General features: G+C 48.8%; 3 protein-coding genes across 5 annotated transcripts in view; 1 reads left to right on the forward strand and 2 right to left on the reverse strand.

Annotated features, from left to right (window-relative positions):
- The window catches only part of LOC112157487 (C-type lectin domain family 6 member A-like), a 4,583-nt gene extending 2,831 nt beyond the window's left edge, over window positions 1-1,752 (reverse strand). The window contains exons 1-3 of the mRNA XM_024290242.2: window positions 1,679-1,752; window positions 306-422; window positions 100-237 (exon numbers count right to left, since the gene is read on the reverse strand). Coding sequence (XP_024146010.2) covers window positions 100-237; window positions 306-422; window positions 1,679-1,748 — 325 coding nt within the window. The 5' untranslated portion in view covers window positions 1,749-1,752. The remainder of the gene's footprint in view (window positions 1-99; window positions 238-305; window positions 423-1,678) is intronic.
- Window positions 1,753-2,311: 559 nt separating this feature from the next.
- Window positions 2,312-7,761, reverse strand: LOC112157248. Of its 3 annotated transcripts, none has more exons than XM_024289892.1 (5): window positions 7,632-7,761; window positions 6,884-7,133; window positions 5,510-5,617; window positions 4,831-5,449; window positions 2,312-4,129 (listed from the first exon to the last, which is right to left on the reverse strand). In XM_024289892.1, exons 2-5 carry the CDS (start codon window positions 7,019-7,021, stop codon window positions 3,912-3,914), a joined length of 1,083 nt encoding a protein of 360 aa, XP_024145660.1. In that variant the 5' UTR covers window positions 7,022-7,133; window positions 7,632-7,761; the 3' UTR covers window positions 2,312-3,911. The 3 variants fall into 3 exon arrangements, with proteins under 3 accessions (XP_024145660.1, XP_024145658.1, XP_024145659.1); XM_024289890.2 differs by having other exon boundaries at window positions 7,614-7,757; XM_024289891.2 differs by having other exon boundaries at window positions 7,239-7,728.
- Window positions 7,758-13,189, forward strand: part of patl1 (PAT1 homolog 1, processing body mRNA decay factor) — a gene marked incomplete in the record, with an annotated part of 8,838 nt that continues 3,406 nt past the window's right edge. Inside the window, 12 exon segments of the mRNA XM_024289886.2 lie at window positions 7,758-7,909; window positions 9,829-9,934; window positions 10,357-10,533; window positions 10,608-10,784; window positions 10,851-10,927; window positions 11,000-11,080; window positions 11,147-11,347; window positions 11,415-11,516; window positions 11,591-11,668; window positions 12,502-12,701; window positions 12,774-12,918; window positions 13,072-13,189. Of these exon segments, the coding sequence (XP_024145654.1) occupies window positions 7,895-7,909; window positions 9,829-9,934; window positions 10,357-10,533; window positions 10,608-10,784; window positions 10,851-10,927; window positions 11,000-11,080; window positions 11,147-11,347; window positions 11,415-11,516; window positions 11,591-11,668; window positions 12,502-12,701; window positions 12,774-12,918; window positions 13,072-13,189 (1,477 nt within the window).

Below are 13,189 nucleotides of genomic sequence, written 5' to 3' on the forward strand. Positions count from 1 at the left end.
ACCACCACGTTAAGATGGCGGTTCAAGGAGGAGAAACCTGCATCCAACCATCACAGCAGAGAGTTAGAAGATGGAGTCCGGACTGACTCCGACCCTCACAGGCGTTCTCCAGTCTGTTGATCCGGCTCTCCAAACGGTCCACCTCCTCTGTCAGGTTCTGGTTCCTGTTCTGCAGCTGGTTCTTCTCTCCCGTCTGGTTGGTCAGCTCCCTGGACAGCTGATTGAAGTCTCTGTCGTCTGAGGCGACATGAAACCATCAGGACAGACGGTAACAGCTTTAAGGCTTCTTCTGCTCTAGTACTCACACAGCACCGAGACCCGGACCACCAGAACCAGCAGGACCAAACTCAGCAGAGCCAGAACAACCGCAGACATTTTTAGGGGAGTCCTGGTTTCAGGTTCCTGCTGGTGGTTCTCCACACCTGCAGGTGCACAGCAGGTTTCATGTGACGCTTCTGTGGAAGTCTACAAACATGTCATCCAGAAAGAATCTTCAAACTTCAGATCGTCTGCAGTTTGGACTTCATCAGATTATTGAAACGTTTCACTAATAATCTGAAAATATGCTTCAGTTTCAGCCAAAACATCAGTAAAGAAAATCTTTCTGTTTGGAACCTGCTGAGGAGCCAGGTCAACAGCTTTGGCAGCAGAACCTTGAAGATCCGACCGCAGACGTAGAGATGATCTCTATCCTGATGATCTCTATCCTGATGATCTCTATCCTGATTATCTCTATCCTGATGATCTCTATCCTGATGATCTCTATCCTGATGATCTCTATCCTGATGATCTCTATCAAGATGATCTCTATCCTGATGATCTCTATCAAGATGATCTCTATCCTTATGATCTCTATCCTGAGGATCTCTATCAAGATGATCTCTATCCAGAGGATCTCTATCCTGATGATCTCTATCCTGATGATCTCTATCCTGAGGATCTCTATCCTGATGATCTCTATCCTGATGATCTCTATCCTGAGGATCTCTATCAAGATGATCTCTATCCTTATGATCTCTATCAGGATAATCTCTATCCTGAGGATCTCTATCAGGATAATCTCTATCCTGAGGATCTCTATCAAGATGATCTCTATCGTGATGATCTCTATCCTTATAATCTCTATCCTGATGATCTCTGTCCTGATGATCTCTATCAAGATGATCTCTATCAAGATGATCTCTATCCTGAGGATCTCTGTCCTGATGATCTCTATCCTGATGATCTCTATCAGGATAATCTCTATCCTGAGGATCTCTATTCTGATGATTTCCATTGTGATGAGGTCGCTGAAGGTTTCTGGACCTGAACGTTCTCAGAGAACGTCGGCGAGCAGCACCTGCGGTTTGACGCTCAGGTGTTCCTCTGCATCTTCAGAGGGAAACCCGGCCGCAGACCTGCTCTCACTTCCTAGTCCGTCCACCTCCGTGACCTGAATCTGAAGAGCTGCAGCTGCAGGACAACCTCAGCGCTCACAGGAGACCTTAAACCGTCCGTCAGCAGGACCTTCTTCATCCTAACACCAGAACTTTGGACCACAAATGCTCCATTTAGAGTCAGATGTTTCTCTGATTCCTTTTTCTGTCTGAAACCTTTTGTTGACTATTTGATGGAATGTCAATGATCGTCTGAAGTTCCTGAAACGCTGGTTGAAGCTTTCTACAGATTCTGGACTCACCTGATCCTCCTCCAGGTTCTGTGTGGACCAGATCCTTCAGGTTGACGTAGATCTCTTCTTCTGGCTCCATGCGAGCGGCTGCGTCTTTCAGTGACTGCGCAGACATGACGACTGCGCCTGAATGCAGAGATCCTTCCTTCACACGACGAGGAGTTTCTGTTCCTCCTCTGAGGTTTCTGTAGTTTCAGGTAAACGTTCCTGTGATGACGCCAAACGGCGTTCTCAGGAACTGGTCACGAAGGAGTGAAGCTCTCGTCCATCCAGGTCTCACCTGAGCATCATCAGAGACTGGATGCAGAGCAAACGACGGAAGCTTCCAAACTCCTTTGGAATAGATCTGTCTTTATTTCGACTCCAATCAGCCCAAATGACAAAGTCATCAGAAATGATCAGGTTCATTATTTTAGTTCAGAATCAGAGAACGTCTCTGGTTCGGATCTTCTTTGCTTCTAAAACTCAAATCTGTCCGTTTTTGAGCTGAGATTCAGACGTTTACATGCGACTCAGAGTCCAACTTTAGGATGTTTTTTATTTGATATTTAATTCTCCATTTATTTCATCAGTCAGAGCTAAACTGAAAATGAGAGACTGCTATTGAACTGTATGAACAACCACTAAAGAACAGACATGAGCTTCACGCTTCCATCCCGTTTATTCACAAACATTAAAAATAAAAAAGCAGCAGAGAGAACAAAATACATCTTCTGAATCAGTAAATGTCCTCATAGAACGCGCTAAAACGTGGATTGATATTTAAAAATGTTCTCATCAACATTTACCAAGTATTAACAAACTAACAGCAGAACCTGAGATTTAATGTTTTTCCTGTTTGTGGATAAACAGGAATTTTGTGCAGAAAAAAATCCTTAAAAAACAAACAAATAATCTGTTGTTTCTTTATTAAATCACAGAAAGTGCAGTTGTTGTCCTGAGAATGTAAACAAACAAACAGCTGATTCATGAGTAAACAACATTCATCGTTCTGAAATGAATTCCACAAATTTAGATTTTAACTCTCAAACTTTTTCTTTGGTGTAATTTGGTATCAGTGCAATATTTCTGGAGGAAGTCGGGGACAAACAAACAAACAAACAAACAACGACTGTATAAAACAGCTGGATAAATGTGGATTACTAACAGACGATAAACTATCAGAGAAGGAACATTATTACTGATGGACTGAAGATGCTTTGATCATAATCATACATTGTTTTCAATCATTTAAATTACATTTACGGTAAAAAGGCAAACATGTTTCCAATACAATCAATAACTCAGCTTTACGTCAGATTCAAACACGACAGACATGAAATAAAAATGTCTTTAACGTATACAATCATTCTAATAAAGTATAACTTTATTACTGTGAGTTAGATAAAAACACAATCAACCCAGATTGGATTACGAGATCTGCTCACAGTCGGCACTGAAATGGATCAGGAAACACAAAATACGATTTGGAGGATAAAAATGATTAGAATCTTACATATAAATTAAAGATTAGTGGACATATTTATTCTATTATTAGAATCCATCTCATGACGACAGGTGAGGCCGTGCTTCACCTGCCTCACCTGTCCACCTGTTCCTGGTTAAAACATATTTAATGAGGAAATAAAAAAACAATTTATGTCCATCAACCAAAGCAACGTTTGAAGTCAGAATCTAAACATTCGATCTGACAACACGGTTCAAACGTTAAAAAGTTTACATTTGTCTCCAAATCGTTTGGAGTTTTAAAAGAACCAAAAGATCAAAACTATCTTTCAAATGTCTTCAGCGTTTTTAAAAATCTCATTTTACCATTTTGTTTACATTTATTGTATACTTTAAATGTTCAAGTTGTTTGTTGAACTCACCTTCATGAAATTCATTCATTAAATGTTTTTCAAATTAAAGCGGATTTGGAGCGGATCCATCCGTTACCTGACCTGACAACGTTCACCTTTCTCTGTCCAGACTCGGCTCGCCGTGACACTTTGACCTTCTGGGGCGGCTGTGGTGCAGCGGTACGGCGGCCGACTCCTGATGGGAAGACTGCAGGCTTGATTCCCGCCTCGCCCCTCCATGTGTGGAAGTGTCCCGGGGTAAAACACTGAGCCCGACGTTGCCTCTGGTGGAAGGTTAGCGTCCGTGTTCAGAGCCTCGGTGTGAACGTCTACTGTTTCTGTGAAGCGCTTTGGGCCTTCAGGAAGGTAGAAAGTGCTACACCAGCGTACACCATTTACCATTTCTAATAAACGTAATCCAGCATCACGTGCGCTCTGGGATAGGTGGGGGGTTTCCGTGGAAACATCCGGAAGATGGTTTTGTCCCAGTCGTCCGTGCTGGAGCTCCTCAGCCACCAGCGCAGACATCTGTAGGCCACGTAGACGGCGCAGACGCCGAGGAGCATCTTCCTAAGGCTGAAGCCCCGCCCACCTGGCCTCTTCTTATCGTCACGGTAACAACCTGAAGAGAAAACACGATGCTGAGACACCAAAGTTGTGTATGAATCCCTTCCCTAACTACTAAAACACTATATTTAACTGGATTTAAAGGTAATCCGGACACCATACAGCCTATCAGGGCCCCCTAGAGGTACGGGTCAGAACTGTCAATGGGTCCATTTTACAATGGAAACAATTAAATTAGCAGACTGGACTGTACCGCACCCTACTGGACCCCTCAGAGGAAATGAGGCTTTAGTGTTCTTGTTTGAGGCTCAGAAATTCTGATCTGAGGGTCTTCTTTCTCTCAGTTACTGCAGGTTTGGGTTCCAGAGCTTGTCTTTAGGGTTTAAGAACTTGTCTTTACGGTTCTAGAACTAGTCTTTATGGTATTAAAACGTTCTTTATGTCTCTAGAACTTCTTTACGGTTTAAGAACTTGTCTTTACGTTTCCAGAACTTGTCTTTATGGTTTTAGAACTTGTCTTTACGGTTCTAGAACTTGTCTTTACGGTTCTAGAACTTGTCTTTATGGTTTTAGAACTTGTCTTTACGGCTCTAAAAACTTGTCTTTACGGTTCTAGAACTTGTCTTTACGGTTCTAGAACTTGTCTTTACGTTTCCAGAACTTGTCTTTATGGTTTTAGAACTTGTCTTTATGGTTTTAGAACTTGTCTTTACGGTTTCAGGGTTGCAGGACCACAGAACCTGGTAGAACCTTTACCTGGGTAGTAGGACTCGACAGGCTCCCACTCGTAGCTCCACCCGTCTGGCTCCCAGCTTGACATCACCTGGGTTTGCCTGGCGATCCGGGTCTTCCTGCTGGCTTTGTGCTTCCTGTTTCTCCGCTGCAGCACGCCGCATTGGGCTGCGCAGTCGCCTGCGTACTCAGACAGCCGGCTGCAGCCGAACGGCTCCACGTTGATCTGCATCTGGCGGCTGAAGGCCTCCGTGAAGAACCCGGTGGGGTCGTTCTGCATCATGCTGAACACCAGCGGCTCCACCTGCGCCGCTCCCGCCATCACCTCCACGTCTCCATAGTAACCCATCTGGGTCAGAAAGGCGCTGAGGTCCAGCTGAGGGTTCTGCAGAGCTCGGATCAGCTCGCCACCGACCTGGAAGGTCCCATCGTGCCTGAACCTGCCGAGGTCGGCGTCATCGTGCTCCGTGACGTAGACCGCCTCCACCTGCCGGCTGCTCCTCTGGTAGCTGATGATGATGCGGTCCGTGTTGTTGCAGTCGTAGCTACCAAAGCTGTTGTAGTTCTCCCTGACGTACGGCGGAAGGCTGGCGGCCGCCGGGTACCTGTCGGCGTTCAGGTTTCCGACCACGAAGTACACCAGCTGCAGAGACAGAGACGTTCAGCCACAGCGGCGAGGAGCAGAACCGCCACCACCGCTCACCTGCTTCTTACGCTTCGTGCTCTTGCTCAGCGCCGGGAGAAGCTCCTCCACGTTTCCGAACACGTGGAAGCCAAAGTCGCCCTCCTCTGGCTGAACGTGGGACTGCAGCTGTGTGAGGAGGAGCACAGGAGCAGGTTCTGAAGGTTCTGAAGGTTCTGAAGGAGATCACGCGTCTTTATCTGAAGTCAACACTCAGCTGATGTTAAAAGGTCTTACTGGACTGAATCTCTGAGTCCCTCAGACAAACAAATGTTGGCCGAAACATGAGCAAACGTGATGATAAATCACAGATCACTGAGGACCAGCAGCAGATCCTCCTGTCAGAGGAACTCCTCAGGAACTGAAGAAGAACCTCAAAAACCAGACGGAAATGTTACAGAACAAAACAAATCCATGATTTCCTCCTTTAGAAAAGAATCGGTCTGAACAGAAGAGATGGTTCCGCTCTGAGAGAAAAGTCAAGTGGAAGATAACGGTTCTGATGTTAATGTACTGTTATGTTGATGTGTACACAGTGTAGATCAGACGTGTCGAAGTCAAGGCAAGTTATTAATGACCCGATGTTATCTTGAGCTCATTTCTAACTTGTATAATTTGGACAAAATATATTTTTATGGAGAGTATAATATTGAAAGTTATTTAAGGTTTAAGCTGATTTATTCTGGAATAATATTCCTGCATTTTTGTTATTCGTTTTTATGTTAAAAAGCTACAGTTTTAAATTTTACAACTGTAGTTTTAGAGTATTAAATAAATGTTTATCCTGTTCGGCCCGCGACCTGAGGTGTGTTTTGGATTTCTGCCCCCAGTGTGACTGAGTTTGACCCCCTGGAGTAGAAGTAGTTTACTCTTTTGTTGAATTCATGTAACGGGACAGAAATGTGTTTTCTTCATCGACTCCTTTCATTCCCCTGCATAAGATGTCTTGTGTTGTTTTAATGAATGTTTTTGTGTGTAAATGAAATAAATAAAAAGTTAAATGTCAGACGTTTCTGTGGGCGGGACTTCCTTCTGCAGATGCTTCCGCTCCGTCCTCAGCAGGATGAAGATGAGGATGAGGAGGACACTTCAGAACCGCTCTGTGCTTTCAGACGTTCTTGGTGTTCTGATGAAGATCCAAACCTCCTGACAGCAGGAAGAGTGTTTGTCTCCAAAATGCTCTTCAGATCTCATTAAAATCACAGATTCTAGAATCCCTGCATTAGACCTGACAAAGCAGCCCAGACCATAACCACACCTCCTCCGTGTTTCACAGCAGGGACTGTCGTCCTCTGTAGTCTGTTACTCTGGGTTGTGGGTTTGTTTTAAGGACTTCCGTCCATCACTAGAGTCCTCCTCCTCTTGATCAAACTCTTGTTGACAGGAGCCGGTTACCTTCATGGCGATGTGGGGGTCGGAGGTCACGCAGTCGTTGGCGAACCAAAACAGCAGCTGGAGGCCGTGGCGAGGAGGAGGACACCCAAAGCTGGAGGTCCTCAGATGCTCCAGAGTGCAGAGCTGCCACAGAACCATGGTGGATCATCACGCAGGAACCTGGATCTTCAGAGGAACTTCTGTGACCCGAACATCTTCATGAACGTCTGAGCTGATAGGAGCAGGTCTCTTCAGGGGTCTGCATGTCCTTCTGCAGGAGATGACATGAAGTAATGAAACCTCAAAGATCTCTCCTGCAAACACCAACTGTGCGGTTTAGGTCACGTGAGGACATTCTGTCACGTGATTTTCTAACCTGAAAAATAAAAACTCTGTTCTCTTTATTTATGAGTTGGTTTTAATTTTAAGAAGTGATACAGTTTGGGGTGTCAGAGGAAGAATCGTGAGACCCGCGGGGCGCACGCGGGGGTGTGGAAAACGGATTCTCGTTCTAATGACTTTTAATTTGAAAAGACCGGAAACAAACACGGAGACCTGGTGCTATGACGTCACCGGTGTTGATATATTATTTTAAATGCAACAGTACAACAATAAATAAACAGAATAATTTAATGCTTTCATCTATAAACATTCTCGTTTGCTCTCAGTTTACTTCTTCCTCCGACGTCGCAGCTGTTTTGTTAAGTTTAAATGTTTAGAAAGATTCAACCAAAAAACAAAAGAAACATTCCTGTGGGGACGAACAGACCCGCGGGTCCGCAGGAGCCCCTGTCAGTACCCGATCCCCTTTAGTACTGACAGCTCCCCGCCTCGCCGTTTGTTTATTTTCCTTCACCAGTCTCGCGGGTTCTCGCTCCTCTTCCTCATTCTTGTCGTTTGGCTCCGCCCTCAACGCGAGCAACATACGTGCGCGCGCTCGAGCCTGCGTCCGCGCGTCCGCGTGCTGACGTCGGTGCTGGCTCATTCGCGCGCCGCCTCGCTCCTGATGCGCTTCTCTTCCTCACAAGATCGATGTTTCGATTTCAGGTGAGTCCGTGGCGTCAGGTCACGCGCGCGGCCTGCTCGGGTGAGCTCGGGTGCTAGACCCGGGTCCTCGGTGGTTCCGGCCCGGTTCCGGTTCGCGGGTTTTTGCCGCAGCTTTTGTTTACAGCCGCATTTCACTGCGGCCTGTGAAGCAGCCCGCTTTCCTGCTGGCTGCGCCGGGAAGAAGCGCTCACCCCCCGGCCGTGCTGTGGAGAGGAGAGCCGGCGCTGCGGTGGAGAAAGCTCCGCCGTGAAGGCGCGGGGCGGCGGGGGACTTCCGCTGATGTAACACCAGCGTTAGCATCCCGGCTAGGCAGCCCCCCCGCCGCGAATCCTGATGTGATTTATTTGGGCTCAAAAATCCGAACCCCCCCGGGACCCCCTAACCGGAGCGGAACACGTGTTTCCCGCGGGAATCTGCTCGTTAACGTCTCCAGAAAAGTATCACAGATCTGAAGTTCTCCTTCAGCTGGACTCCACACCGACCTCCAGCTGTTGGGTCGGTCAGGACATTCAACTGAGGAGAACCAGAACCTGAGTTCTGCTGACGTTCACCTCAGGATTCTGCAGGAGAAACTCCAGAAAACCTCAGAGGAAACAATGAAACAAAATCCAGAAGGTTCATTTGATCATTTGGTTCCAACAGAAACTAGTTTGTGTCTAAACTCAAAAGCTTGAATTCAGTTCAGTTTACAGACAACTTTAAATTCCGGCTCCACCATCTTCTGATAAAAGCATTCCCGATGTTTTCAGACAAAATCTGGTCTTTTTCTAGGACTTAGTTTCCGCAGGGCGGCCAAAGTTCATTAGAAATTCCCCTCTGAAACAGGACTGCCCCACTTCCCATCATCCATCTGTTTCCTCTCTCCCACTAGCCTACAGCCCCTCACACCCCACCTAACATTAGCGGTGCAACAGAAACAGCATCAGATCTCGCTGTCAGAGACGGCAGTCCTGACCTGAGCAATGTCACCCTGTTATTCTGTAAAAACTAGAAACAAATCGTTTATTGTGGTTGTGTTCAAGCTAAAAATTAATGGAAAAACATTTACCTAAAAATCTGTGTTCTATAAATTGAGTTATTAGACATGATTGTTTTTTTTTTTTTACCAATTATCACAGTATTGCAATATTATGGTAAATGTCGTATACTTGTATAGCGCTTTCTAGGGCCCAAAGCGCTTCACATTCACACACTGGCTCCAACCTCCCACCAGAGGCAACGTGGGGTTAGGTGTCTTGCCCAAGGACACTTCAACACACGGGAATCGAACCCACAATCTTTCAATTAAAGTCGGCCGCTCTACCACTGCACCACAGCCGCCCATATCGATGTTGTTAGACGTGTATGGCGTCATCAGGTACCCAGGGATTCCCAGTTCAAAGATGTCTTTAATGTTTTGATGTTAAAATAACTCATTTGTCTGTGTGTACATTATGCTTTGAGGTACTTTATGTTTTATTAAATGTGTTTTGAAGCTTTGAAACAATTAATCGTAGGCTTCAATTTACTTTCTTTTCCCATTTTACTGATCTGAAAATGATCCGAATCGTGACTTTTGTGATCCGTTGCACCTCTAATTCAACCCATAGGACTCTAGATGGTACAGAAACGTTCAGCCCTGCAGGCGTTCTCCATATGCAACCTGTTTGTGTCATTCCTCTGGATCCGAGAGACGGCGCCGCACCTGATGGCGGCGTCTGGCTTCGTTCTGCTGCTGAGGCTCTCGTCTGCGCAGCTGCAGCTCTGCAGTCAGAGCGCAGTGGAGCAGTCACAGTTAGAAGGTTTCACCAAGCAGAGAGGAGGATGTCTGGAACGGCTGAGAGTCGTCAGCATAGAGATGGAGCTCAGAGAAACATCTGTGTCTCCTCCTCAGTTCTGTTGTGTTTGACGTCTCGTCCTTCACGGTTCTTCCTCCTCAGTCCCTGGATGACGACTGTACGCTGGAGGAGGAAGACGATGGACTGGTAGAGGAGGAAGATGAAATCGATCAGTTCAACGATGACACCTTTGGAGCCGGAGCCATCGGTGAGTCCTGCTTCAGGATCTTCACGTCCTCTTAAGCTTCAGTTTGTGAAGCCTTCGTGAGGCGTTCACAGACCGTCTGTGTTTTTAGTTTTCTAAATTTAGCCTCAATAATCATAATTATTGATCAGTAATGAGATCAGAGATAAAACCATCAAGAGTTTCTTTATCTCAACATTCATTTTTTTACTGTTCTAGAATAAAATAAAACTTTATTGATCCCATAAGAAGACAAAACAATAAGAGCTCTAGGTTTGTTTGGAAAGAGCCGAGCTCCTCCCCCTGTCAGGAGCTCCTCCCCCTGTCAGGAGCTCCTCCCCCTGTCAGGAGGAGTTTTAGCTCCCAGAAGAATCGACGGCGCCGCAGACATCCGTGCAGACCGCTGCCCCCTCTGGTTCTTCATGTCCTCGCTCCTCTTCCTCCAGATGACGACTGGCAGGAGGAGCACAAGCGTCTGGCTGAGCTCGACGAGCGTGACGGAGGGGCGGAGCCTGAGGAGGCGGAGCCTGGAGGAGCAGAGCCCCCGTCCTCCTCTGCAGGTCCTCCCTCCCTCCCGTCCTCCCTGGGCTTTCCCTCGTCTTCCTCTGACCTTCCTCCTCGAGGTGGGTATGGTTGCCCCTCCCCCATCGCTCTGCAGAGGTTCGGCGTTCTGACGCTCGCCGTTTTCCCTCCACAGATGCAGACGAGCGAGCGGGAGGCGGCGAGCTGGCAGAGTCTGTGGCCCGCCTCATCTTGGAGGCGGATCCCGCCATCGCCGGGGTCGGAGCGGCAGAGAAGCCCCGCCCCCCTCCCAGCCTGCACGGGCTGCAGCAGCCACGCCCCCCCCAGCAGCAGCTGCCCCCCGGAGCGCCAGGTGAGCAGACGCTTCTCATTCCTGACGCCGCCGTGTTCTGCCGTGACGCTCTTCTCTCCGCCACAGCGCCGCTCGCCTCGTCTGTGCTCAGCTACCAGCAGCAGCAGCACCTGCTGCACCGAGGCTCCGCCCCCACGGCACAGGTGAGGCGTGTCTCCCTCGTTCCTGTCAGCTGCGGGTGTTCGGTGCTGTAACCTGTCTCCCTGTGGCCTCAGGTGAACTCTCACAGCATCTGGGACAGCAGCCTCGGCTTCGGGCCGGTCAGCGTCCCCCCCGCGCTGGTCACGCACATGGAGGTGAGGAAACCGCCGCGCTTCCTTCTGAACGGACAGACACTGAAACGGCTGACCTCTGACCCCCAGGACAGTCCGCTCATGTCCATCATCAAGGAGGTGGGGCTTCCCAAACGACCTCTGCAGGGCCGGACCGAGGAGGGGTGGGACCTCTCTGAGCGGGTCCCGCCCCCACGCTCCTCCTCCCCTGTGATAGGCTCACCTCCTGTGAGGGCGGTGCCAATAGGGACTCCGCCCAAGCAGCCTATGAGCCACGCCCTGAATCACCAGGTGAGCTGAAGCGTTCCTGAAGCCCCGCCCCCTGAAGGGTTCCCGCTCAGCCTGTCTGTGTCCGTAGATCCACCACCCCACGGCGGTTCACGTGCGCGCCCCGGTCCAGCACAGATACCCCCCTCCCTTTCCCGAGCGCCTGTCACCCAACACCCTCCTCAACATAGCTGTGAGTGCCCCTCCCCCGGCCGTCTGCGCAGACACCCCTCCCCCTCCCTGAACCGCCTCGTCTTCTGTCTGCAGAACTCCCCGCTGTGCCGCGGCCCGTTTCCCCCCCGGGTCCTGTCCCAGATCCAGAGAGCCCAGCTGCTGAACTCCCAGGTACCGGCCGTGCACACGCACACGTGCATATAAACAGCTGAGCAAGTGGTGGAGTGTCCGGCCTGAGACCGGGAGGATGAGCGTTCAAGTTAGAGCCGCCACGATGGGTCGACTGATCAACTATTAGAATGGTCGACGACAAATTTAATGTTCGATTAGTCGTTACTTTAAATGATAAGGAGTCGGAGTGTAGTAAAGTCTAAAGTTATGATTATATTCATCTGGATTTATGGACTATTCTCACATTTATTAAGGTTTTTCAGGCTATTGTGGACTTTAGCTAATATTTAGCTGCATGCTAGCTGTTTTGGCTGACTTGGGCTTTTTTCAGTTTTTAGGGTAATTTGGTGTTTAGTCAATATTTTAGCTACATTCTAGGTATTTTGGTTAATTTTGGCTTTTTTAGGCTATTTCGGAGTTTAGCTAAAATTTTAGCTGCATGCTAGCTGTTTTTGCTAACTAAGTTTTTTTTTGGTTTTTTTCTAAGCTAATTTGGCATTTAGCTTATATCTTAGCTGGCTAACAGCTTCAGTGTTTTTAGCTATAAATTTCAGCATCTTCAGCAGCCAAATTCAGCTTCACACCAGTATTATCCCAGGTAATGCTGTATGTCTAGTTTCTAGTTTAAAGCTGATGAAGATTAAGGTCTGAGCTTTACATCCAGTTTGTGCTTGACCAGATCAGTCAACAATACTTGTTTGTGTCAGCACTACTTCAAATCCATAGTCGTTCAGGACACATTGAAGTCTACAGGCGTCCCGACCAGCAGGGGGCGCACAAACACCACCGTGATGAGTGGGGGGTCATTTCCATTTATTTCCGTGTGTTTCCAGGTTGCAGGTTTCCCCCGTGGCGGCCCCGCCCCTCCACTGTTGCCGGGCGGAGGTTTCCGGCCGTTCTTTGGGGGGCCCCCTCCCCCACACGGTCACCGGATGGGCCCGCCCCCTCCCATCCCACCTGTGCGACACAACACCACCCACCTGCACCCGCAGCACCGCCGCCTGCTAACCCAGAGGCTGCAGAGCCGTGGGGGGTGAGTGCGCCGGCCCCGCCCTCACTGCGGCGCCTGCCGGAGCCCCCGCTCACGTGTGTTTGGCCCCCACAGGGACCGAGTCAGGTCTGCGGGGGATCGGCGCCCCCGAGACCCCTACAGCAACCTGATGAGCCAGAAGGAGAAGGAGTGGGTCACCAAGATCCAGATGATGCAGCTGCAGAGCACCGACCCCTACCTGGACGACTACTACTACCAGGTGAGGATGCCCCGCCCCCACCGGAGCACCTGGGGGCACCTGAGCCTCAGAAATCTGAACATCTCCCCCAAGATCATCTTTTTCATGTCTGGAGTGATCAGGTGTTCTAAGCTCCGCCCCCTCGAGGTGTGCTGACAGGTGTTTGCTCTGCAGAACTATTACGAGAAGATGGAGAAGCGTCAGGAGAAGGAGCGGGACAGCAGCAGGAAGGAGCACGCCACCAAGCTCATCACGCCGCAGGTCGCCAAGGTGGAGCACACCTACAGGCCAG

Source organism: Oryzias melastigma, linkage group LG1, assembly GCF_002922805.2.
Source record: "Oryzias melastigma strain HK-1 linkage group LG1, ASM292280v2, whole genome shotgun sequence".
Lineage (NCBI taxonomy): Eukaryota > Metazoa > Chordata > Actinopteri > Beloniformes > Adrianichthyidae > Oryzias > Oryzias melastigma.

What these genes read in the sequence shown, in the direction of transcription:
- LOC112157248 (XM_024289892.1), bottom strand. Translation starts at nt 7,021, where the DNA reads ATGGTTCTGTGGCAGCTCTGCACTCTGGAGCATCTGAGGACCTCCAGC. An exon ending in ACCCCCACATCGCCATGAAG is followed by an intron (nt 5,618 to 6,883) that starts GTAACCGGCTCC and finishes CTCCTCACACAG; the next exon opens with CTGCAGTCCCACGTTCAGCC. An exon ending in TGTCGAGTCCTACTACCCAG is followed by an intron (nt 4,130 to 4,830) that starts GTAAAGGTTCTA and finishes TTTTCTCTTCAG; the next exon opens with GTTGTTACCGTGACGATAAG.